Consider the following 27,499-nt stretch of genomic DNA (forward strand, 5'->3'; position numbering starts at 1 on the left):
TATTATCTGGTCAGATATAGGAGCTTTATCCAGAAACAGAGCAAATATTGTAGAAATGGTTTCAAGCAATGAGGATTGATCTATGTGTTCTGGGATGCCTTTTAGGATAATGTTATTACGCCTGGATCTAGCTTCAAGATCCAGTAGTTTCTGTTGCATGTCCAGGATAGTTGTAGCATTATTTTTTTTGTTCTTTTTGTAGCTGTTCAATTTTGATCTCGTTGTCAAACACCTTTGCTTCTGATTTGTCAATTCTTGTGAGTATTCTGTCTATAGAATCACCAAAAGTTTTTAGTTGCAGGGAGAAGCTTTGTATTGCTGTTTGGATAGGCTGCAGTGCCAGTTTTAAATCCTCCATGCTGGTAGGGTCAGATTTCACTTTGGCAGGTGGTTTTGTAGATTCCTGTTGCTTGGCAGTCCTAGCCCTTTTAGGGATTATTTCTTTCTCTGGAGATGAAATTGCACAGAATTTGGCTTTTGAGTTTTGAGCTTCCATAGATTCAGCTTCCTGTGACATATCTGGATTTTTCCTCCCTTTTGTCTCTCTTATTTTTAGGTAAGTGTAGGCCAGAGAGCCCCAGACCACATGGACAGCAGGCAGCAGCAAGGTAAGAAAAGATCAATAGCAATCCACCAAGTATTTACTTCAGTTTCCAGACCCGGAGTCAGAAATTAACACCATGTAAGTTCCACAGTTCCGGGGAAAGGTTATTGATCGCAGAATTTACTTCTCTCCCATAAGATGAGGATAATGATTTATTGAGAGTAGCAGAGCTATGGAGTAACACTACTTATAGGACGGCAGCCATCTTGATCTCCAATTATTAACTTTTTCTGACATCGGTAAAAAGCAAGAAAAAAGTTTCCCCAATGGGGTACTTAGCTTTAGTGAAGACTTTGGTTCTGAAACTCAAACTCGAATATTTCAGTAGTCGGCCGACTGGCACTTGCGAAATGCTTCTGCTTTGGGCACCGCGCGGCAAGAAAGACTGAAGAAAATGTCGTCGGCTGCATGTTTTATACCCATGATGACCTGAAGTCATGGAAGAGAAGACAGCAACTGACGCAGGACCCAAAACTTTGGAATTCAGGCCAACTGAGGACAACCTGCCAGCAGATTACCCTAATGTAATGACTACAACAGTGAAACACGAAGAACATCACTGCATTCCATATGACACATACTTACACAAAATCAAACACGCTCTCAGATTTCTCTATCACTGCCACATTATTTAAAGAGAACTCAATACTACGCATATATAAGCTTCAAACCACTTCTTAAACTAGAAAAATATCACTTAGATCCAACTCAGAAGTAAAACACACTATTAAATATATACTGTTTATCACAAAGAAACTACTCACTTCAGGAGACATACATCCAAACCCAGAACCACTTAACACTCTGCTATCAACCAAACAAACATCTGACCTATCGATACTTAATATCAACACTAGGACTATATCTAACAAACTTCCTGACCTACATGCATTTATAGCCCACTACTTCCCAGCCATACTAACCATTACTGAGACATGGTTAAAACCAAACACCCAAGACAAGGAAATCCCTCTACCAGGTTATAATATATTAAGACAAGATAGAGTAAGTAAGAAGGGAGGTGGAATTGCTATCCTCTTTAAAAGTACACTCAACATAAAACCTCTACAAACCCCTTTACCTAAATTTCAAAATGCCGAAATCTTAGGCTCAGTCCTATTTATAAACAGCACCAAAAAAATCAATATACTCTGCTGTTACATTTCCCCAGGAAATAACTCCCCCACCATTGAAGAAATCCTACACTGGACTACAGATAATTTTCCACAGGAAACCATCCTACTAGGTGACATAAATACTGACTGGTTAGCATGTAACTCTAACAACCCCACTAACCACATCAATCTCTTTGGTTTTTCCCAACTCATCCAAGAACCCACTAGAAGAGATAAAAAAAATAAAAAACAATCTATACTAGACTGGACGCTAGTCAATTGCCCCAAACAAAACTACCAGACAGGATGCCTACCAGACACTCTAAGTGACCATCTTCCTACAGTCCTCCTTCGTAAACGCACCACCTTAGCTATGCCCATAGCTTTTAGACAAGTCAGAGATGATCGTAAACTAAATATACAGGATCTTAACTCCATTCTAAAACAATGTAACTGGGAACCACTTAAAACCCTAAGTTTAGACCAGGCCATTGAATACTTTAAAAGCACTTGAATTAATGTCCTAAATTTAGTCGCACCCATTAGGAAAGTTAGAGTTAAGACAAACTACACACCATGGCTAAGTAGGGACACAAGAGCCCTACTGAAGTCAAGAGACAAGGTTGGAAAATGTGGAAAAGAGAAAACACTAGCCTATCCAAACAAAACTACCAACAACTCAGAAATCAGGCCAAGAAACAAACCAAATTGGATAAACAGAATTATTTCCTTGCTGCCCAAGATAATCACACAAAAGACCCTCAAAAGTTTTGGCATACTATCAACTCACTGTTAAAACCTGGTAAAACCATCACTCCAACCGCCACCTCCACCAACAATACTAAAGACATAGCCTCCCAATGTAATCAACACATTGCAGAATCTATCCTGACTTTATCCTCCCAACTATCCAAAAACAAACTTAGATATCTCAATAAAATATCCTGATAACATCCCCTGCTTTACTCTCTCATCTGTTCCTACTTCCACTATTAAAAAAACTCCTCCTAAAACGGAAGCTTACCACCCTTGCTGCAGACAATCTACCAGCTAACTTCCTAAAAGTAGCTTCTGAGTCCATATCTTACACTGTATCCATCCTTATCAATCGCTCCATACAGGAAGCCTACATCCCTCAACTATGGAAAGTATCATATATTATTCCACTTCACAAAGGTTAAGATTTCTCTAATTATCATCCAATTGTGATTCTATCCCCTGTATCTAAACTACTCGAAAAATGTATCTACTCTCAAGTAATGAATTTTCTAAACTCACACAATCTTCTCTCCTCCACACAACATGGCTTCCGGCAACACCATAGCACAACTACTGCTCTTCTCTCTTTTACTAACCTGGTAAACCAACACACAAACAACACCTTTGTATCTGCTATATTTTTAGACCTCTCAAAAGCATTTGATATGGTCTCACACTCCCTACTTCTAGACACCTTTGCCTCTCTAGCCTTTGCCCCTCCAACTATTGCCTGGTTTAAAAATTATCTGTCAGATAGGCAGCAGTCTGTCCAATGGCAAGGTATACTATCTCCTCTACTCCCAGTAGCCATAGGTGTACCACAAGGCTCTATATTAGGTCCTCTTCTTTTCTTGATTTTCACTAACAATCTTCATACCTCCACCTACCCTGCTACACTCATACAGTACGCAGACGATTTGACTCTTAACTGCTCTGCACCCTCACTTACCACATTACAACAACTCACTCAGGATTCCTTTAGCTTAGTGGAAAGTTGGATTACTCGGATCCAACTTATCTTAAATCCCCAAAATACTAAATTGGTTCTTTGCACTCCCAACAAATCTATTCCTACCTCTCTGTCCTCCTCAATCTCTTCCAGAAATGATACCATCATAACCCCCTCTGATCACACCAAACTCCTGGGTGTAGAAATTGACAAAAACCTACAGTTTGATGTCCACATTTCACAAACCATCAAAAAAGTCCATAAAAAGATGAGAACACTATACAGACACAAAAACTTTCTCTCAAAACAAGGCAGAATCTCCCTAGCCCAAACCCACCTATTGTCCACTCTAATGTACGCAGCACCAATCCTTACCCATAACAGACAAAGTAAAGTTGTGTACACTTACCACAAATGTAGATGTTCGAGTGTATTCACTGTTGCAGTCATCATATCTGGGTTATCCCTGCCAGGGTAGCCCTCAGTCAGCCCGAATACCAGAGGCACTGTATTTTTGCATCAGTTGCTGTCATTTCAGGACTGACGTCGTCAGTGGTATAAAAACAGGCAGCCGATACCATTACATCAGTTTTTCTTGCCCTAAATGTTAGGAGCCCCCGATAAGGAGCTAGGTTATAGTGGAAGAACACCACCAGTAGAAAGTAAATACCAAAAATTCCTTGTAAGGAGAGAGAGAGAGAGAGAGAGAGAGAGAGAGACAAGGGGAATGGAGGGAGGGAAACCAGGACTGCAACAGTGAATACACTCAAACATCTACATTTATGGTAAGTGTAGACAACTGTATTATGTTCTTCGTGTTTCACTGTTGCAGTCATCACATTTTGGTTGATTCCCAAAGCTGAGGAAAAGGGTGGAGGCAGTCAAGAAGACTGGGGACTGGCTAGGATGTCCTACAAGACTGAAGTGGCAAAGCCTGCCCTGGATTTGGAGAAGACAGGCAGGTGGTAATGCTTAGTGAAGGTATGAACAGAAGTCCATGTTGCAGCCTCCAGGATGCCCCTGGTGGGGACCCCTCTGTGGAAAGCTGCAGAGATGGAGGTTGCTCTGGTGGAATGTGTCCTGACCCCCTTGGGTGAGGTTTTCCGTGATGTTTGTAGCAGAAATGGATGCAATGTGCTATCCGTTTGGAAATTATTTGTTTGGATATGACCTTGCCCTCTGCTCCTGCAGTGAAGCTGACTAGCAATTGATCATTTTTTCTAAAAGATTTAGTCCGGTCTAGGTAGAATCTGAGCTGTCTGTGCACATCTAGAGAGTGCAGAATCCTTTCCCCCTTTTGGCATGAAGGATGGGTTAGTCCTGAGGGAGACCCTGTCAGCATGGAAAATGATGAATGGCTCTACAGCGATAAGTGCTTATAGCTCTGATACTCTTCTAGCTGAAGTGAATGCCAGAAGCAAGGTTGTCTTCCAAGAGAGGAATTTTAACTCTGCTGAAGCTGCAGGTTCAAAGGGGGGGCAGGGTGAGCTTTTCCAACACAAAGTTTAGGTCCCAAGCTGGGGTAGGAGCTCTTCTAGGTGGCCTCAAGTTGTTAGCCCCTTTTAGGAATTGTTTGATGAGAGGGTGCAAGAAAAGAGGTAGCTCTGTGTTGAAATGAGCAGAGATGGCAGAGGCATGAATTTTAATAGCAAAGAAGGATAGACCCTTGTGTAGTAGGTCTGCCAGGTAATCCAAAATAAGAGATAGGATGGGCTGTGCTGTTCCAGCTCCCTTAGTCTGGATCCAGGTGCAAAACCTTTTCCACTTGTCTGCATAAGACTTTCTAGTGCTGGGGCGTCTGGCCTCACATATAACATCTAAAACTTGTTTGGTTAGACTGACAGCTTGAGGAGAGGTCAGGGAATAAGCCAGGCTGCCAGATTGATGGTCTGCAATTGGGGATGCGTGAATTCTCCATTCCTCTGGGTCAGGAGTGTTGGGATCTGAGATACGTACCATGGTGGCAGGGGTGATAGGCTGCACAGTAGTGGGTACACCAGTGCTGCAGTGGCCAGTCTGGGGCAATCAGGAGTGTCCGCGATTTTTCCTCCCGTATTTTGATCAGTACCCTTGAAATGAGTGGTAGAGGGGGGAAATGCATAGACCGAAAGGTTTACCCACTGGAAGGACACAGCATCCACTTACCAGGCCTTGCTGTGAGGTTCCCTAGTGCAGAATTTGCTGAGCTGGTGATTGGAGTGGGAGGCAAAGAGGTCTACCTTCGGGGTGCCCAATTTCTGGGTTACAAGGGTGAAGGTTCTTTGGTCTAGCTGCCACTCATGTGGGTCTAGCAGGTCTCTGCTAAGGTTGTCTGCCAGAGAGTTTAGAAAACCTGGCAGGAATTGTGCTAACAGGTGTAGTTGCATAGCTGCGGCCATGTGCCAAAGGATCATGGCGAGCCTGCATAGAGGATAAGAGTGAGTCCCTCTCTGCTTGCTGATGTACCACATCACCATGGTGTTGTCTGTTTCGATCAGCAGAGGGCCCGGGGAGAGTAAGGGTCTGAAAGCTGTCAGGGCATGCTGAACAGCTAGCATCTCTTTTTGGTTGGTGTGCAGATGTATTTGATTTGGGCTCCATTGGCCCTTAATGCACCTGCCGTTCAGGTATGCACCCTAGGCATAGTCTGATGTGTCTGTGGTGAGGGTCTGGGCATCATGGGGTAGTGAGAAAAGAAGTCCCTTGTTGTGGTAGCATGCTGCTGTCCACCAAAGAAAAACTTTCCTTAGGCAAGGTATCATTGGTATAAGAGTTTCCAGGTCTTGACAGTGCTGACACCAAAGGCTTTTTAGGTACCACTGTAGTTTCCTCATATGCAGTCTGGTATATGGAATGAGTAGAATGCAAGAAGCCATGAACCCCAGAGCTTGCAGGATTTTCCTTGCGGATAACTGGGTCCTGGTGGCTAGTTGAGAGAAGTAGGTTGTCAGGTAGGTTTGTTTTTCTGGTGTAAGGAATGCCATCTGAGATGCTGTGTCCAGGCTTGCTCCCAGGACTACAATTTTTTGAGTGGGTACTAGTTTTGATTTATTTTCGTTGATAGTATACCCCAGGGATGTCAGTAGGTCCTTTACAAAGGTCAGGTGCTTTAGCAGGTTTTCCTGACTGTCTGCCTGAATCAGGCAGTCATCTAAGTATGGATACATCTGAATATTTCTTTGCCTGCAAAAAGAAATGGCGGGAACCAGACATTTTGTGAAAACTCTGGGAGCAGTGGATAAGCCAAAGGGAAGTGCAGAGAACCAAAAGTGCAGTGATCCTGCTCTGAAATGTAGGTATTTCCTGCATGATTCCCTGATTGGGATGTGTAGGCAGGCCTCTTTTAGGTCTAGGGTGGCTAACCAAGGATCCTTGGAAAGCATAGGAAGAAGCTGCTGGAGGGTGAGCATTTTGAATTATGGTATCACCAGAAAGGTGTTTAGAATGGATAGGTCGAGGAAGGGGCACCATGTGCCCTCTTTTCTGGGTACCAGGAACAGTGTGGAGTAGAAACCTTGGCCTATCTGTTCTGCAGGAACGTGCTCTATTGCCCTCATAGAGAGGAGGGAAAGGACTTGCTTTTTGGCCTCTGCCCGCTGGTTTGGGGGGAAGATCTGGGAACCCTTTTGGGGTTGGCAGAGTGTGAAAATAAAATCTGTATCCCTGGGACACTATGTTGAGGACCCAGTGGTCGCTGGTAATGGTGGCCCAGTTGCTTGCGTGGAAGGAGAGTTTTCCTCCTAGGGGCAGATGGGCAAAGGGAGGGGGTAGAAGTGTAAAGTCATTGTAAGCTTTTACCATAAGGGAATGGCTTAGCACTCCTTGGTTTTGAAGAGGAGGAACTCCATTGCTTAGATCTCTGCATTCCCTGGGGCTGTTGACTGGGGGGCCTGCTTCCCCTGGATCTGGGATGCGCTGACCTGATGGGGGCAGGAAAGAACCAGTGCTTGGAGGGGCAATGCCTACTGAACCTCGGTGGCTGGACTTGTAAGAAGTCCTTAACTGTCTGCATAGATTTAGTGTTTTTCTTCCATCTTTTTTAGGACCTCTTATGCCTTGGTGCCAAATAAATTGTCTTTGTGCAAGGGTGTGTCCAATAATTTGGATATGACATGGTCTGGCAAGGTCTGTTCCTTAAGCCAAGCATGTTTTCTAAGTACAAAACCAGTATCTGCTGCCCTGCAAAATGCTTCTAGGGCATCAAAACCACATTGTAGGGTGTGCTTAGTCACTTGACTTGCAGAATGCATTAACTCTTGTAACTCTTTACTTTCTGCACAATCAGGGAAAGAAGATATTTTTTGTTTGAGGAGTTCCATGGTATGTTGCTGACATTTCAGCATATGGAACTGACAATTTAATGCTCTAATAGCAAGAGTAGCATAGGTGTATACTTTTTTACCCCATCTGTTTAATGCTCGGGAATCCCTATCTGAGGGGGTGGGATTTTTAGCTGAAGTTGCTTTGATTGCTTTAGGTCCTTGAGAGATGACCTCGGGGTCAGCAGTAGGATTTTTGAAAAGAAATTTGTGAGAGTCAGGGACTCTATAGTACCGGTCAGGCTTCCTGGGAGCAGAAGGGAGGGTGTCAGGGATCAGACTGGATTCCATAAAGACATCATCCATAACATCCAGGACAGGGGGAATGGCTAGAGATCTGTGCTGTGGAAGATCTAAGAATTCCCTGAGTCTCTTTTTGACTGAGGATAGTTCTGGCATTCCCACTGGAAATGCTCCCTTAATTCATTACATCCAAGTGACGCCTCCAGGTACATCTGCAGTTAACTCCTACTGCTCCTCTAGGCGTCAACTATTGCTTGTTCATATTGCATTAATAATTCCAAAACCATGCTACATACAAGATATCAGAATATTTTATCTTGAAGCACACATGATGGCAAACACAATTGTATTGATATTTGACCTATGTCAATGAGTATTTGTTAGAACTGCAAGGTGATAACTTCATTTTTTAAAGATTCAAGCCATGCCCACTGGGAGCTAAAGGTATAGACTCAAAAGAGTTATACTGGAGGGAATGAGTTAAAGTATGTAGGGTTTCCCCAAAGGAAAAGTCCTCAGGTGGGGAGGCTGAAGGGATGGATTCCTCTACATCAGAATCCTCATAAGCAGAGAGGGGTTGCATATCTTCATATTCAGATGTATCAGAGTCATCAGACTCCTGTTCAGATAAAACTACTGGGGACAAGTCTCTTTTTCTTTTGGAAGGGGTAGCCTGGCTTCTCCTGATAAGCATTATAAGGTCTTCCGCCACTTTAAGCATTTTGAGACTGAGGCAAGGAAGCAGGGGCCTGAGCTTGGGTTGTCATTTTTTTGGGGCGTAGTTCATACCCTGGGCCTTATAAACTCGGTAGTTTTCGGAAGAACTGTAAACGCGAAAGAAGTTGTTGGTCTGTGTCGAGTATCGGTAGTGTGAAGTACTTCCTCAGAAGCCAGTGCCTGCTCAGCAGCTCTGGACCCATCCAAGGCAGAGACATCCACAGGATCCTTAGTCGAAGAAGAGTCTCACGGCATACCAGACTCCGAAAGGGTCTTGGTAGCGGCCTGCGAATCCACAGAAGCGGGCATCAGGGGCTGTGAAAGCACCTCACCGAGGACCGGAGAACTGACGACTAGCTTAACGGAAGCATCATCAGCAGTTTTGGACCTGTGTGGTCTGTCTCTGTCTTTATCCTAATGTTTTTTTGGAAGATCGGTTGTTGGATGGCTTACCAAAGCCATATCGGAAGTCGAGGACTGAGAGTGAAAATATCTAGCTACAATAAGGGCCTGATGACGTATAGTTCCGGTGTTGAACAAAGCACAAAAGTGACAGCGGGGGAGATTGTGGTCTTGGCCTAAACAAGTGACGCGGTATGAATGAAAATCTCGGTGTGGTATTTGCTTTCCACAGGCGAGACTTGTTAACTTTTTCTGACATCTGTTAGTCAAGAAAAAATTATCCCCAATGGGGTACTTAGCTTTAGAAGACTTCAGTTTCAATTCGGAAACGAAAAACTCAGATAGCAGTCAACCAGCACTCATGCAAACTGCTTCTGCTTTGGGCTCCTCGGCAGGAAAGACTGATGTAATTGCGTTGGCTGCTTGTTGTTATAGCACTGACAACCTGACGTCAGTCCTGAAGCGACAGCAACCGACACAGAAATACTACACCTCTGCTTTGGGCTGACTGAGGGCTACCCTGGCAGGGATAACCCAAATGTGATGACTGCAAGAGTGAAACACGAAGAACATCATGATTTTGCTAGACTTGTGACATGTTACAACAAAATTGCCAAGTTCGCTAATAACTGCACCTTCAGAACCCATCAATGTCAGGCTCTAAAGGAACTACTATGGCTAGAATTTCCCCAGCTACTCAATTACCATCAACTAATCATTACCTACAATATTGTGAGACATCCTGATAGAACCCCAACACTAAGTCACCTACTCACGCCCTACAAATGAAATCATCCCCTTCGCTCCACTGACAAATCACTCCTTTGTATCTACAAGGATAACAACACTACAGGTAAAGCAGTATTCTCCCATAACGTAACTAAATCCTGGAATAGCACTCATGCGAACTGCTTCTGCTTCAGGCTCCACTGCAAGAAAGACTGATGTAATGGCATCAGCTGCCTTCCTTTATACCACTGATGACCTGAAGTCAGTCTACAGGCGACAGCAACTGATGCAGAAATACTAAGTCTCTGGTATTCAGGCCGGCTGAGGGCTACCCCAGCAGGGATAACCCAAATGTGATGACTGCAACAGTGAAACATGAAGAACATTGTATATACGGAGGAACACAGAGAGTGTTATTTTGTTGCTAACTTAAAATGTATTCAGTCAGATGACATGGTGCCTTAAAAATCTGTTTGCACAGTATGGATGATCCATTTCCTTCTTAATAGGCACTCTTAAGAACCTGTAATCCAATTACTAATTTACAGGCAGAAACATTAAACTGAGCAGGTTAATGGTTACTTATTAACAGAAGAACAAAAGGATTGATGTTAATTTTGATTACTACAAATGAACCACAGTTTTCCAAACTTTGTGTACTTACAGAGTCAATCAATGTATATGGGTTCTCAACATCACTCTCAGGTGAATACAGGGGAAGTTCCAAGCGAACAGTATAATTCAGACCTTTTTCAAAGCAGACAGGACGTGGGAGAACAACATATCTGAAAAATAACAGTAGCAATCGTCATTTCCAAACTGAAAAAAAATATTACTTTATTACCTTTTTATTACTTTAAGTATGAAATATGGAAAATGCAATGCAAAATATCCCACAAGACTAAAAACTAAAAGAATTACGGGATTCATGACTATATGTTAAACGATATTTGTCTGACAAGACAATTCAAAAAATTATCGCAGAAAGCTACTTTCAGTTAATAAATGAATAACTTGTTTTTACTTTTTTTTTGCAAGAGAGCACATGATTACACCCCTCATGTGGGGGAGACCCCTACACACCCTTAACTTATATATACATCAACTCCACAATTACACAGCAGTGGAGAAAGGGCAACAGTTAACTTCCTCTGAAAGTGGCATTTAGCGATATATCGTTTAACGTTTTGTCTACTGGACAAATAACTATTGAAAACTTCCAACATTCCTATATTACATATTACAGTAGGAGGTACCAAAGAACAAATAGTGCAACCCTTATGATTTTAATAACCTAAACAATCAAAAATCAAAATAAGAAAAGTGTTGAGTAGGATCATAAGGGAGTTAAAACTGGGGAAAACTCATTCCTCTGCCATGGATTCTTCAAAGAGATTTACAGGATAAAGTGACATTTTGGTTAGATCAAACAGTTTAGCTAGAAAACATTACTAGTACAGCATCTATTGACTGGGGAAATTACTCATGCAGAAACTCACTTATCCAAAGGTTCCTCAACTTTATTAACTCCAATGCCCTGGAACAGCTAGCTGACAACCTCACAAGGGGTGCCAACATCCTGGGTTTGGTGCTTACCAATAAGAGGCTGTGTAGCACCCCAACTGTGAGGTCTTCTTTGGTGAAAATGACCACAAATCAGTCTCATTCGAAGTTACTGTCAAACTTGACCCCCAGTATCAAAAACTAAACTAAAAAACTTCTCCGAAACAGATTATAACCTCTTACAGGATGGTATAAATAGCTTCACTGCACCTCCTCCCTCAGATTGAACTGGCAACTATGCTGAGTTCTACATGAATTCTCTATACAAACACTTGAACAACTGCACTGATGCAGCCATACCTGACAGGATTAAAACAAGCTACTTGAGGAAGAGCAAACCTGTCTGGTGGACAACTGCCATTAACAGGCTTTACAATAAGAGGAAGAAATTGCTGCCTAAGAGTAAGAGGGCATGCTTCTCAAACAGGAAACACTCCCTCTTCAGCTTAAACAAGCAAATAAGACTCCTTGTGAAGTCCTGCAAAGCTAACTACGAATCCAAATTAGCTTCCTCAATTAAGGACAACCATAAGGCAATCTTTAGTTACATCCGTAACCTAAAAGGAAAGGCTCAGATTTGTGCTGAACTGGTAGTTAATGATACCACACATGCCAATCCTGTGGACATTGCTAACCTGTTAGCCAACACTCCCCCGTCACCGCCACACATGCCGCATGACATCCCTATCAACTGTCCTCTACTCTGTATTAGAGAACAGGTCATGAATACCCCCTCTAAGGTCAAAAACACAACATCCATGGGACCTGATAACAACCCAGGCTGCATCCTACATGGGCTAAAACAAGAATTGGCAATGCCATTGAGCACTCTTTTCAATCATAGTCTAAGCACTGGCTTCATTCCAGCTGAATGGAAAAAGGCCACCATTATCCCCTTGCACAAAGGTGGTGCTTCCAATGACCCCAGGAACTATATAACTATTAGCTTGACTAGCCTTACCTGCAAAGCCATGGAGAGAATCATCATGAACCTTATCAACAAAGACATTGGTAACCTCCAAACACTCGATCTTACTCAATTTGGATTTGTCAAAGGGAGAGCATGCCTGTTAAACCTGGTGGACTTCTTTGAGACAGACATGGCCTTAAACTCAATGCAAAAAATTGTATCATCATCCCTTTTTGTAATAGTGATGTTCCTGCCTACTACCACATCAATAACTCAGTGACAGACCTGGGCACACAGGTTGACAGCAACCTTACCTTTTATCACCATGTCTCCACAGTGGTAAGAAGGGCATTCTATATTGCTCATCTCATAAGTAAGGGCACTGCTTCCAGAAAAAAAGAAATTACAATCTCCCTGTACTCTTCCCTTATCATGCCAATAACTGAGTACAGTGCCTCTTTTGGTATGCACTTTTCTAAGAAGCTGCAGCAATTGGAGAGACCACAAAGGTTTGTCATAAGGGAAATTCAAGGTCTTCAGCATCTGTCCTATGAGGACCATCTGAAATCACTGTCACTTTATTCTGTTTCATACAGACTGCTCAGAGGTGATCTCTGCCTTGCATATAAGGCAGTCTTTGACCCTGCTTTATTGGAAATGCTGCATATCCGTAAGCCAAATGGTACATGAGTTACTCGCTCTAATGGCCTTAACCTGGTATGTGACATTAATAGAACCTGCTAGAGGGACATATTTGTCTCCCAGAGGTTACCACACCTCTGGAACAGACTCCTGCTTCATGTCAAGCAGATGATCTCATTGGGCCTCCTCAAACGCAATCTGGACGACTGGATGGGTAAGCGTAAGTTCACCCCAGGGATTCCACCTACACCCTTCTTGGACAGGGATGACAGGTGCTGATCTTGGAAATAAGGGTAAAACTTGGCTAGAATTGTAAGGGCCCTAGGGTCATTAGCCTAATAACCTCCTATGATCATATACTGCAAAGCTAGTAAAAGAAGGTACAGAAAAGATCTCAACAATAGTTAATGCAATAAAACCTAGAAATAAATGTGCAGTATGGTTCCACCACAAATGCTTACATCCCAACAGTTTCAAGGCACTTGGCATTTTTTAAATGGATGGTTGGATTTGAATCCAAAGTCAACAACAATAAAACAAAGGTAAAAGTTTCACATGAAAAACTAAAACAAAAAAAGGATAACAGCATACTTGGGCAGATAACAGCATTAGACAGACTTTCAGAATGCTTCAAGAGAGACAGACTGATATGCTGATACGTGCATTATTGTGCATGGTATACATGATGAGAAGCCAATTAAAGGACTGCAGTGCAAATCACAATTTTGAGGAAAAGCACTGCAAGAGGCATCGTGGAACTGCAACAAGATTTGACTTGGTTGAATGCACTGCCAATAGAATAATTACTTTATCCAGGCATAAACAAGAAACTCGCATTGTTGCAAACATTTGCATTTACATGACTTATATAAGAAAAAGTTTTTTTACATCCCTAGCATTCTCTTGTGGGCCACAAGGGTCACTACAATGTCTTACATTAGGTCCAGAGTGTACACTTACACTTACACACAACTGACACTTTGAGCTACAGTGCTCACAAATTCTTTTGCTCCCAAGTCTAAAACTGCAACATCTGCAATCTTGGCCCTTTGCCCAGTGACACTGTTACAAACAGGACTCTGCCAATACTTTTCCCCAAGGATGGGAAATCCGACACCCACAACTCACTCACATCCTAATCCAAATGGCTACTCCAGTACCTGGACTGCTAATGAAAAATGTGCTGTCTTGGGTACAGTCAACGTCAAATTTTTTTTGAGCAACGAGCTATGTGACATAAACTATATACTATTCAGAAAAATGTGATGTGATGACAAATAATCACATGGACGTAAGGGTCACTCCAGATGTGGCAGGAATGAAACAGAGGATGAAATCAGATACTAGGGCAGCCGCACCTCTTACATATACAACTAACTGTGAAAAACTGCAAAAATTATAACGTAGTGTTTAAAATTACGTCAGGTGATAAATTTTAGCAACTTTTCAGTCAACATAAGGTGTTAAAACTACATTCAAATATGTTGAATTAGGTAAAGCACTATTATTCAGCACAGAATGCATACGGCAACTTATTTTTAGACTGATACATAGAAAAACATGACTCCCAGAAGGTCACCACTTAAAAAACTGTCATAGTCCTCAAAATATGCATAGTACATTATACTAATTATCAACAGAGGCAAAGGGACAAATTCTAAAGGACTTTCTCTTGGTGTAAATCATGTACTTCAGTGTAAAGTATGTCTATAAAGCAGACTTAATGGAATAAGTCACTTACATTGATAGAAAGTCTTTCTGGAATTTGACTCAAAACCTTCAAAGTGATGCACATGAATTTAAGTGATGCAGCTTGTAGCTCTTGTAATGACATTTTGACCACTAATAATGACTACTCAAACCTATAAAGAAGACAAAGTTTAGGAAGCACACTCATTCCTTAGACTGAAACAAAATGACAGCCATATCTAGAGGAGGAGAAGCAATCCCAAAACCACTTTTTTAAGTATCTTTATTAAACCATTACATTTTAAGTCACAACATGAATTTAAATACATTATTAGGAAAAAACAAAAATGAAGTTTACATTATTATTGACATGCAGTATACATATGTTTTCTTTTTAACAATTTTCATTCACTACAACATTACAAAAACTCCTCAATTCATGGTCTCCCTTAAACCACACACCTCCTGTTTCTAGGCACTATTCTGCATGTATTGTTCTTGCACATTTCATTTGTTTCTATGAACTACTTTCATTGCCTTTTCTAAAGAACTCATCTCCAGTTCATTTATCTCATTTACAATATTCAAAATGTCCATTACAGATGCTTTAGGTTTTGATTTTGTAGTAATTGCTTTTTTGGCAGCATTAAGTTTAGTAAGGCCTTAAAATGTCCAAGCAATTAGAACCCTATACCTCAGCTCAGTAAAACCATTTCCTTCCTTACTACCATTTGTTCTCAAACATTTCAAAGTGCACTGTAGAAAATGTTTAAAATCTGATATGCCCCAAAATCCTGTTCATAAACTTTCAACACTCTAACACTTGTTATCAACCTGTGCAAAAATCTTTTGAAGTCGATTTGGGTATAAACATACCTATACAAACACTTTTATGCAAAATTCTTAATTCTTCTGGACTTTGTTGTATACTTCACAGATCTGCGTATTTCTCCCCATTGTTCATTCCCCTTCTTTTTTTCTTTCAGTCTTTTCTAACTACCTCTGATCGACTCTTATAATTATTGTGCAATATTTTAGATGCTCTACTAATTATCTCTAGTTAAACATCATCTTCTGTCCTGTACTCAAATTAAAACTCTTTCAGAGCTGGTCTTTCACTTAGCTCTCTCCTATCCCTTTCTCTGTGTCTATACCCTACAAGCAAATCCCTGATAAGGAAAGGTCTGTAACATGCCATCCAAATTTCTACTTAGCTTTAGCCCACTCTATTATTGTTCCCTTCTGAGTTACCTGCTCCCAATACCTTGGTTCCCTTGCTAGTTTCCTCTGGTAAATTACAACCACCTTTTGGCCATTTTTATACTTATAGATGCCACGGTGGTACGGCGGTAGCGTTGTTACCTCACAGCAAGAGGTTCTCCCGTTCGATTCTCGGCTTGGCTTGAGACTGCCTTCTGTGTGGAGTCTACATGTCCTCCACGAGGTTGGGTAGCATTCGAAAGACATGCGTGCGTAAATGGGCGTGCCTTCGTTGAAGGTTGGGCGTCGAGTTGGCACCTCGGCGTTACGTAAAAATCTACTGCCAATCATTAGCAGACCAGAGTTCCGCTGTGGCGACCCCTTACCGGGAAAAAGCCAAAAACAAACAACAACTTACAGACCAACCCTTTCAGTAAAATCTCCTTTCTCCATTCCCATGCTGCCTTATTTTTAGAATGCTTTCTGCTACTTTAGAAATAAAATATGTTGTATAGTTCTGATTATTCTCCTTAAGGAGCTGAATTCAAAATCCTAGTTATTATTTGTTGCTTGAACTCCCACACACATATACCCACTTCATCACCATGCTTTTCCACTTTGATTTACAACCTTGTGTATCAGCCGTAACTGCATAAGTTTAAATTACTACTTCAAATTAGGTAACACTAAACCTCCTTGTTCTTTCAGGGACGATCACCTGACCCACTTATCTTTTGCCTTCTTCCCCTCCAAAATAAATCCTTTCAGCTTCGTTTTAACTGCCATCTACAACTTTTTCTCTAGCTGATAAAAATGTGCCTAAACTGTATACAAGACTACAAGGACATTTTCACTGCTTGTATCTTAATATCCATCTCTAAATGAGAAGCATCCAGTTTCTTAAGTTTTGTACTACTACTGTTTAGTCTCTTCCCACATATCCTTAGCTTCCATAACAGAATCTACTTTGATCCATACAGCTGAATACTTCTTATCAACTTCTCATAATTACGGGTATAGCTGAACCAACTCAGGCATGACTGGACAGTTCACGTCTATAACTTTTGTTTTACTTTCAATTATTTTACATCTTAAAGACCTGAAACTGTCTCATAATGTTTCACAACACTGAAATGTCCACTGCTAGACTTATCAAGTACAAAACAATATTATATGCAAATAAAACTAACCTTTCTTGATTACCAAACCAGTAATATGCTCACATTTGTGAATCTCTTATTTTCTTTGCTAATGGTTCTAACTATAAAGCAAATAATGGAGGGGGAAAGGGGATATCTATGTCTGGTTCTTCTATTCAAACACAGCTTGTCAAAGAAGATCTCTTCCACCTTAGATCTTGCCTCTGACCCTTCATATACCCTCCTTATTAATCCTATTATTATATCAGGAATTACAAACCTTACCAGTGTCCTACTCATAAAATTCCAGCTGAATCTACTGAATGCTTTCTCTGCATCAAGACTCACAAACAACAGTCGTGTTGTCTCATACTGTGCTTCCTTCTGGATCATCATTGTTTATTTATTTAACATTTGTTTACTGGGAAAGTCTGACTTAAAACAAGCCAATTTTCAGCAGAGGCCCAGGGACAAGTGCTCCAGATGCATGTCTTTGTAATGTGGGAGGAAATTGGAGCACCCTGAGGAAACCCACACAGATACAGGAAGGCACCTCAGCCGAGAATCGAACCAGAGAACCTCTTGCTGTGAGGTGACAATGCAAACCACTGAACCACTGCACCATCCTGTTCTATTAATGTTGTCAAACACTTGCTTACCTTCCACAAAACCACACTCAACCATATGCTATTCAAGTTCCTGTTGCTGAATTAAAATATTTTCACACAGGTTTTCAGAAATCTATTCTGTTATATTTTCCCTTCCATGTCCTACTATTGCAAATCAGGTTTCAGTGCCCACCCATAAATAATATTCCCTGCTGAAAGTGTATTATTTTCATGACAATTCTAAAAACCAAAAGATTAGTTTTAGGTGAAATATAAATACTTACTAGTGTAATCCTCCTCCACTCCCAATGACCTTACTACCACAAATCAAGCATTTTTGGCATTTTTCATCATCTGTCTCTATTGGGGTCCCTCTTGCTGGTGTTATTACTCTCCTTTTCCCTGATATTTTGCTGAATGTCCACCCCAAAATCCTTTTTTTTTTTCAAATTCATATGCTCATTTCTATTCAACTGTCTCTTGTAACAATGTTATTTACACCCTAAGTGGGGGTATCACACAGAGATTACTTCTTTCAGCATGTTACTTGGTAATTTTATAAAGCTGAATATAAATTATAATTAGAACTGCAGTGCAAGGAGAAGTGGTTTGAGTTGAGTGCTGCTTGTTTTTTTTTTATACTTGATTTTGACTGGCATTCCAATAATGTATTTAAAAAGTAATTTATATTTTCATGCACCACAACCTTTGTGTTTCCATCTAGATATTAAGTTGTCATGTAGTCAATGCATTGAAATATTTTTTTCTTCTACACTTCATTTTGTCTTGATTGGACTTTTGTAATGATGGTTTGGCACACAGGGCAGTGTATTTAATTAAAGTTCCAGTTGTTGTGGTTTTGAGCATAGCTCCACCCCTTTCTAGTTGGCCACACCCCTTCCTGTTGGTCCCACCCATTCAGCTGTCTCCTACAGCCCCCCTTTAATTTGAAGTCACCAGCCACCACTACCTATATGTCTTAATAAAACTCAGTACGCTCTGCTTTCTTTTCCAAATCCTGTAGGTCTACTTACATTCCAAGTTAATATTAAAAACGCTGCCTCTCTAATAAAAGTCTATGATGTGATAGAACATTTCCAGTTAGCAATGTATTTGCACACACTAATGACTGGTAGGCAGATTTTGTATGTAATTGCCCCTTCTCATCTCTATTTGAAACTATATCACAGTTTTTGTGTCAATAAAATCACTGAACAAAAAAAAATAAATAAATAAATTTAAAAAGTTTTGATTTGAATTCTGACACACAAAGTATACACATTTTCAAAAATTGAGGCCTACTATTCCAAATAGGTGTAGTTGTCCCAAACTGCCAGCTGCACATACAGGCATTACTTAGCTAAGGTTAACAATGCTAATGTACATATTAGTGTCTGTGTTCTCACTTGCATGGATTGCTTATTTTGTGTTTTGTGAAAAGAAACTTGCATGCTTTCAGTAAACATTATCATTTAGCCTTAAAAACAGTTCACTAGCTGCCCAGGTTGCTGGAGAGGCAAGTACATGTACAACTATTTAACTCCCATTAATTTTAAAGTTTATTTCTTAACTTTACTTTTTATTTTCACTAAAGTGTTTGACAACATTCCCTTAAAAATAATTACATTACACCTTGCAGATTTCACTTAGAAAACACTCCCAATGATTTAAAGAATGTTAGCATTTAAGTTAAGGGCTGTGGTAAAAAGGTCCTGTTTTCGTGATGCAGTACTATGCCATTTAGAGATACATTAGCCACAATAAAGAAGGACCTCATTATCAGCCAATTTGCATGTCTCTGAATCACTATTAATTAGTGCTAGTGCTAATCAGCACTTTCCTGTTGTAGTTAACACTGGTAGTCGATAAATTGTGCTAGCATAGGCACACCCCCTTATGCACTCTCACACACACACACACACACACACACACACACACACACACACACACACACACACACACACACACACACACACACACACACACACACACTACATTAACTATCTTGTAAGAACATAACAGATGTCTTCTTTTTTCCTGCCCCGGTAAATCATAGATGACTGCAGTCATTAATAACAGACATTACAGTTTCACACTTCATACTCTTCATTAAATGCATGCTGGTGCAAAAGCTGTTATTCTAGCCACTCCCTGCATTTGTAAGAGGAACAATTAAAATCCATCCCTGTGTCTTTGTCTCACCATTAATTTTTGGCTTTGACTAGATGTCTTGAGCTACAAGGTTCAGAGGTATGCTATATGTTACCTACTTCTGATAAATTAGTGCAGCATGTTAATTCTGATGTTTCTGTGATAAGCATTCAGGGCTCAAAGCCCCCCTGTGTAATATACTGTTATTTCCCCCTTATCTTATTTTGTACTTACAGTACATCCCTAGAGAAGGCAAAGAGGACTAGTATCCTCTGAGGGAGGTGGGAGGATACAGGGATGGATCTTTTTAGTGACTTAAAGCCATGCTATTTATTGTATCCCTGGTGACTCATTTTTTTGTTTTTAAGTGCTTTAACTATCTCTGGTGTCTAGTGGTCTCTCCAATCACCATTAGATTTAAGTGCCATTAATGCATGAGATGACAAAGTTATTCCATGATATCTAGTGATTCCCCCATCATGGATAGGTTTAACTGATATTAAGGCTTGAGATAAAGGAGTTACTCCCTGGTGTCTAGTGGTTGTCCCGCCTTTAAGTATCATTAAGGCATGATGATCAGATAGACACATACATCACACACACACACACACACACACACACACACACACACACACACACACACACACACACACACACAAATACCTGACCTACCCCTTTAGTGACCCCTTGATTGAGATGTCCCAGGCAAACACACACTATTTGACCTTGCAGGAACATAGTCTGAAAGCAATTTCAATCTCACAGCTACCTGAGTGCTGGGAAGGACTTACTTTTTTTCTATGTAGTGTACAGAGAATACTCATTTTCCACAAACACTCTGCTGTCTCCAGTTTCAGTACTTTTCTATTTTGCCTCATATTTACCATGAGTATATATTTTTGTTGGTATGACTGTATCTTTACTAAAAAAGGTCTTGGTTAATTTCTGAGTACACAAAGTACTCTTCTGAATTAACTTACCCTGCTGTGGAACACCAATCTCATTGCTTATTTGTGTTTTCATAAAATCTGTGCAGTCCATTTCTCTTGTATAGCAAAAAAAAAAAATAATAAAATAAAATAAAAAGCTTCCCTACATGCTCTTTAAATTTAGAAACAATTTTTTTTAGAAGTTTCATATTCAGCCAGTCTTGTCTTTATTTCAGTTTCTGATTTTGTCAGATCATCTGAATAACGTCTCAAAGCTTCTTCTACTCTTTTATCCAAGGGTTTTCAGTTATTATTCTACAAACAAAAACATACAAATCAGACAGAGTAACAGCACAGCCATTCACTATGGGAGTCTATTTCATGGTTCAAAAACCCACCCAACTCTCTCTGTGAAAAACGTACTTTGGGGCTCCATGTACTAAGTTAGTCCCAACAGCCTGCTGCCTGTGTCCCCTCCTTACCTTTTTGCCTTTCCCATTTAAAATGTCCACTTTGCACCACCCTGGCATGATCTTGTGAACCAATACAATGTCCTCATCTCTTCTGGTTTCAGGTAAGAAAAGCTACAGCTCCTCTACTCCCTGATCATATTACTTCCTTCCATTTCAAGCATTGTCCTGGTAGATTTCCTCTGAATTCCAAGATTTTGATGCCCTTTTTCCTTATACAGCCTTAAGAACGTACAGCTGCATTAGGAATGTACCGCAATTACAGATGTTCCAGTACATTCATTGTTGCAAGATGATAACACTTGGGAGAGCCTGATGCTGATGTCTGGCCTTACTTCAGGACCTTAGTAGCACCTTCCCTCCTAGGTCAAGCAGAGCTCCTCCCACATGGATGTCAGTATATCTGTGGTATAAGAGGATTGTCTTCCCATGTCATCATTAGCTCTTTATTGTCCTGGAAGCCACAGGGGATTAGCTGAAACCAGAGCTTGACCCTACCTTCAGATGCATATGTCACCAGGAATGCTAGCCCAACCAAAACATTTCCAAAGTTGACTTTTAAATTTCTACTTCTTCCTGAAAAGGCATAGAGGGAAGTTAAAAGGACAGATAACTGGGTACCCACTCCAACCCCAAGACTGCAACAAGAAAGGAAGTACAGGGTGAAAGAAGAGAAATATTACCATAATGGTGACCATGTCTGAACATCTACAATTCTGAGAAATTCCTAACACAACTGTACTATGTTCATTATATTGTCAACTGCTGCAGAGGTGAGAACACCAGATTCTCAGAGGTAATAGACCAGTGGTGGCTGTTACTCAGAAGGTGTTAGTTGCAGCAGTCCTTGTAGGATGCCTATGGGAAATGTTTCCCCTGGCATTATGTCCATATTATAATGTTCATAAAAGGTGTTGATGGATGACCATGTAGCTGCTTCCAAAATGACCTGGGAGCTAACCTTCCCTGCGGTAGTAGTGTGGGCTCTCATATGCCCTGGCACAGTTCTTCCTTGGAAGGAATAACAGAAGCAGATGAAATGAACTAGCCATTTAGAGATTGTCTACTTGGCGACCAACCTGCCCTACCTATTCTTTGCAAAGGGTATGAATAAATGATCTGATTTCCTTTTATCCTTACTCTTGTTAGGGTAAAATCTCAGTTGCTTACACAAATCCAAGTTATGCAAGATCCCCTCCTGCCTTGTTTGGGGGGAGGGGGCAGGATAGAACACAAGGAGATGAAAAACCTGACATAGGGACAACTTTGTCACCACTTTGGGCATGAATATGGGACTGCTGTAAAGTGTGATGCTATCCTGACAGAGGATGAAAAAGGCTTGTTTGCACGAGGGCCTGTACTTTTGAGATCCTTATGGCAGAAGTAATGGCTACTTGAAAGACAGTGTTTCACGTCAGGTACCAGATGCTACAACAGCAGCTGCAGCAACACCTGGCTCAAAGTGCGGAAATGTTAACTTTTCTAGAACACAGATAAGGTCCCATGGTGGAGAAAGCTCATTCTTGGGTGGCCTCAAATGCAGGACCCCCCCTGAAGAATTGATTTACTTGCAACAAATAAATACAGGGTATCCCAACACAGGTAGTATGAAAGAGCAGATGTGTATCTTTACTGAGGTATAACATAGTCCTGTAAAGGTCTGACACATATTTGTGGATCCTGGGGGACTAAAGTGGGATTTGGGTCCGGACACTTTCCTCTGTCAACAAAAGGACAATGGTTTCCATTTTGCTACATATGACACAACTTTCTTGTACTGACTTCCTAGTCTCCAATAACACAGAAAGCATGTTTTCATAAAACATATGCCTAAATGGAGAGTTAAATTATCCACATGGACAGCCATAAACTCTTTAAGACTGGGTGTTTAATACATAGAAAAAAATGCAAATTGTGGAAATGATACATGTAGAAAAATGTTTTGGGGGAGGAATAAGATTTAAGCGAAGGCAGGAATCGAACAATTTACATAATGTTGGTTTAATTGCATTGTATAGAACAATATATACCACGTACAATGTTTGTAAATGTGAATTTGTTACTGTGGTTTAATTACTTTTATATAGATGTAAGTTTGCCTGTGTGACAAGTGATGATTCAATAGAAATGTTAAAAAATAACTAGGTGTTTAAGTAACTCATTGTCTTCAGTCAAGAAGTTCAAACATTAGTGTTTCCATACATATTGTTATACTCCAAGCAAACTTCAAAGAATTTTTACTCGGGTAGACAACAAATGTTGCGGTGTGATGGGGTTGAAAGAGGTAACTGGGAACATGTTTTGGGGAGTGTAATGAGTTAGCAAATTTTAAAAATTAAAAATGAAACAATGTGCTTCCAGGCAGTCAGAGCAAAAAAAAAAAAACTTTAATAATATAAAAAAGAATAAAACAGGTAAGCGCTTTCGTAGAACACTAATTCTTTAGACCATAAAGATTAAAATAGCATACACCTGATATGTAGTAATTCATAAACATAGTATTGGTTACCCATCCTTGGCCCGAAACTATGGGTCTCAAAGGAGGTTTACTACTGTCTTTATGAATCTTAGGAAGTGCTTGGAATAAAGGAATAAAGGAACAATAGGAAACTACATAACAAAAGGTGTATATATCAGCAGATATAATTTCACTCTGTAAACAATCAAATAGAATAATTGGCACATTTTAATATTAGATAGAGAAGTTAATAATATGATAGGAACTATGCCTAGATTTACCTTTAGAAATAAAAAATTGCTAAGAAGGCTATTATGTTATAATAAATTTAGCAATATGGACCATTTAAACAGACTTGGTATGTTTCCATGTGACAAGTGTAACTTTTGCTACTTAATAGATTCAGGAAATAGATTCAGACACCTTGTTATAGATAAAATATATGAATTTAATATTCTTGCTACTTGTAAAACTAAACATTTAGCATATTTAGCACAGTGTACGATATGTAACAAATATTATGTAGGTCAAACCAATCGTTCATTAGTGGAAAGAATGAGAGAGCATATTAGTGATATAAGAATATATAATAATAAAAATTCTTTAGCTAAACATATAGCAGGTACAAGTCAGGATCATACTTTTAAGTTTAAAGTGATAGAAACTATTAGATATAATGGTAGATTAGGTGACATTCGCAATGAGACAGAGTATAGGGAATTGTTTTGGAGTCTGCATTTACAGGCAGATAATGGAGGTTTAAATGACAAGGTCTCTTTAAGACCTAAATTAAAGAAATGGAAATTTCATTGACCTCATTTCTAATGAAATCATGTGATTTTATGTTCATTGTTTTATTGCATACTATGTTTATGAATTATTATACATTAGGTGTATGCTATATGCTATTATAATCTTTAAGGTCTGAAGACGTAGAGTGTTCTTTGAAAGTGCTTACCTGTTTTACTGTTTTTTTATATTATTAAAGTTTTTTGCCGACTGCCTTCCCAGCACATTGTTTCATTATTATTTTTTATTTTTATATGTTGTTGATTTTTTGCTTGGTTTCTCAGATTAGTTTAAATTTTAAAAATTCCCTACAGAAATACTGGGGGGGAGCAAACGGCAGTAACTAATGAAATTATTCTTTTGAGATGGGATACAGGATTTGAATTGGAGTGCCTTCTGTGTGGAGTCTGCATGTCCTTCCTGCAGTCGAGTGGCATATGAAAGACATGCGTGAATGGGCAGGCCTTTGTTGAAAGTTGGGCGTTGGGCTGGCACCGTAAAAATCTACTGCCAATCATTAGCAGACCGGAGTTCCACTGTGGCGACCCCTAACCGGGAAAAGCAGAAAGAAGAACAGCATACATAGTAAGAAGTATTATATTTAATAATATTGGCTGCCAATGTAATTACTAGAAAATGTTAATCAAAATCTAAACCAGCTGTACATGAAGTACTGAATACCTTGCCGAAATCCATGGACACTGCAGCTGGATCAGCAGTATGGTTCTTGTTCAGTTACCTAGAATAATTTTTTATTTTATTATTTATTTTATTTATTTTAAATTTGTTGACCGGGCTAGTCTAACTGGATATATGTCCATTTTCAGTACAGGCCCGGGGAGAAAAACAAAATCACATATACAAAAATTAATGTATACAATGAACATTGCAGGAGCAGTACAGAGAATAATCAAAGAGGTCATTTGTTCATAACATAGTGCAAAATATACAGATACAATTAATACAATACAAAATGTAGTTGCAATACATCATAAAGAAAAAGTTGGCATCTGAATTATACAAAATATTAGTATACAAGTAGTCATAAAGAAAAAGTAGGAGCTTAAATTATACAATATATTAGTAAAAGTAGTCTCCTTAATGAGATTCTGAAGATGTAAGTAATAGTATAGAAGGACACGGTAAGTTGTTATTAAAAGGAACTTGATTGCTGAGAAGAGGAGGGTAGGCTGAACCAAGTAAGAAGAGCTAGTTGATCAGTCAGGTTTAGTACAGGGGCACAACCAGTGTGTTCTGAGGAAAAGTTTCAATTTGGTTTTAAAGAGTGATATAGAGGGAAGAGGGGAAAGTTCATTAGGAAGAAAGTTCCAGGACTTTCCAAAAGTATTAGAGAAAAGAGAGTCCCCCAGCCCTGTTGTTTGATTTACAAATATTTACAAGAAGTTTATGTGATGATCGTAAGGTCTTTAAATTGTTGTAGGGGGTAATGAGGGTAGATAGTATAGGGGTATTGGTAGGTTGGTAAAGGGTTTTACGGCAATGGTAAGTTGGTGGAATTTAAGCTGATTTTGTAATTCAAGCCATCCTAGCTGCTTTAGATTAAAACAGTGGTTGGTTCTGAAAGGGTTACCCATAGCAAATCTGGCTATGTCATTGTAGGAGTTTTCCATTTTATTAAGGCTGTTTTTAGAGAGGTTAGTATATATGGGTGAGGCATAGAGGAGAGTAGAAATTAGAAGGGTGTGAGCAATAGTTATTCTAGCTGCAGTTGAGAGAAAGGGTTTGATCCTGTAGAGAGAGCCTAGTTTTCTATTAACAGATTTTAGAGTATTGTTAATATGGGTGTCGAAGTTAAGGTTGTTATCTATAGTGATACCTAGTAGTTTGGTAGTTGGATCTGGGGAAATGAGAGTACCATTACTGGATGTTACTATGAAGTCTATTGGGGGGACTTACAAGTAGGAGTAAAAAGGAGGAGTTCAGTTTTTTTGGGGTTTAGAAGGAGACAGCACTGTGTAAACAATTACTCAACTGTGTTAAACACATTTTGGGTAAGGGAGTGAAGTTCAGATATAGATGTCGCTGAGCATATAACTGTGGAATCATCTGCATATTGTATGCATGTAGCTTGGGGGATTGCTAGGTGAAGGTCATTGATAAATATAGAAAACAAGAGAGGTCCTAATATGGACCCTTGAGAAACACCAATGTTAATGAGCAGATGGGTAGATAGAATGTTATGCCAAAGTACAGCCTGTTGTCTGTTATCTAAGTAGGACTGGAACCATTTTATAGCTAGTGCATCTAGTGACAGAGATTTGAGGATATTTATAAGTATCTGGTGATTTACCATATCGAATGCCTTAGACAGATCTATAAACAGTGCAGAGGAAAGCATATTGAGGTTACGGTGTTTGTTAATACAGTCAGTAAAGGAAAGGAGGGCAGTAGTAGTGCTGTGGGAAGGTCTGAAACCATGTTGAGAGTTTGAAAGTAAGTTATTTTGGATTAGATGGTCTAGCAATTGTCTGTGGATGCATTTTTCCATGATCTTTGCTAAGGGAGAAAATAGGGCTATGGGACAGTAACTGGAGAGTTCAGTAGAGTGCCCACCCTTGTGAAGGGGGATAATATGGGATACTTTCCAGATTTTAGGGTTGTGTCCTTCACTGATGGTTCTATTGATGAGAATGGAAATAGGATAGGCGATGGATTTGGCTGGCTTTTGTAGATATTCAGCAGGTAGTTGGTTTGATGGAGTGCACGGTTTCAGTTTTTGGATAAGGGTAAGAATATATGTTGTTGGGACTGGTTGGAAGAGAAATGGAGGGGATGGGTTAGAGTTAGAGTTGGATATAGTTAAGTTCGGAGTAGATAACTGACTGGCAAGAGTTTGAATGGCCTCAGTGAAAAAGGTATTAAAGGCATTAGCAGTCTGCTTGGGATTCTCCTGGTCTGCGCCTTGTGGGTTTGGTGTGATGGATTGACCTGGGTGTAATAATTTATTAATACTCGCCCAGAACTTTTGTGGTTTATTATGGTGAGTCTGCTGGAATTGTAGGTAGTAGTTTCTTTTGTCAGACAGTATTGCTTTTTTAGTTTCATTTCTCAGCTGTCTGAAGTTTTGTTGGTCTACTGGGTCTACAGCCCTGCAAAAACAGTCTGGTTTCCTAG

At 40.0% G+C, this 27,499-nt stretch overlaps 1 protein-coding gene across 1 annotated transcript in view; it reads right to left on the reverse strand.

The window, feature by feature from the left end:
• The window catches only part of LAMB1 (laminin subunit beta 1), a 1,172,470-nt gene that overhangs the window by 597,960 nt on the left and 547,011 nt on the right, over positions 1 to 27,499 (reverse strand). Inside the window, exon 16 of the mRNA XM_044088561.1 lies at positions 10,481 to 10,601. Within this exon, the coding sequence (XP_043944496.1) occupies positions 10,481 to 10,601 (121 nt within the window). The remainder of the gene's footprint in view (positions 1 to 10,480; positions 10,602 to 27,499) is intronic.

The sequence above is a fragment of the Protopterus annectens genome, chromosome 11.part0 (genome assembly GCF_019279795.1).
Source record: "Protopterus annectens isolate FY-2018-M chromosome 11.part0, PAN1.0, whole genome shotgun sequence".
Lineage (NCBI taxonomy): Eukaryota > Metazoa > Chordata > Ceratodontiformes > Protopteridae > Protopterus > Protopterus annectens.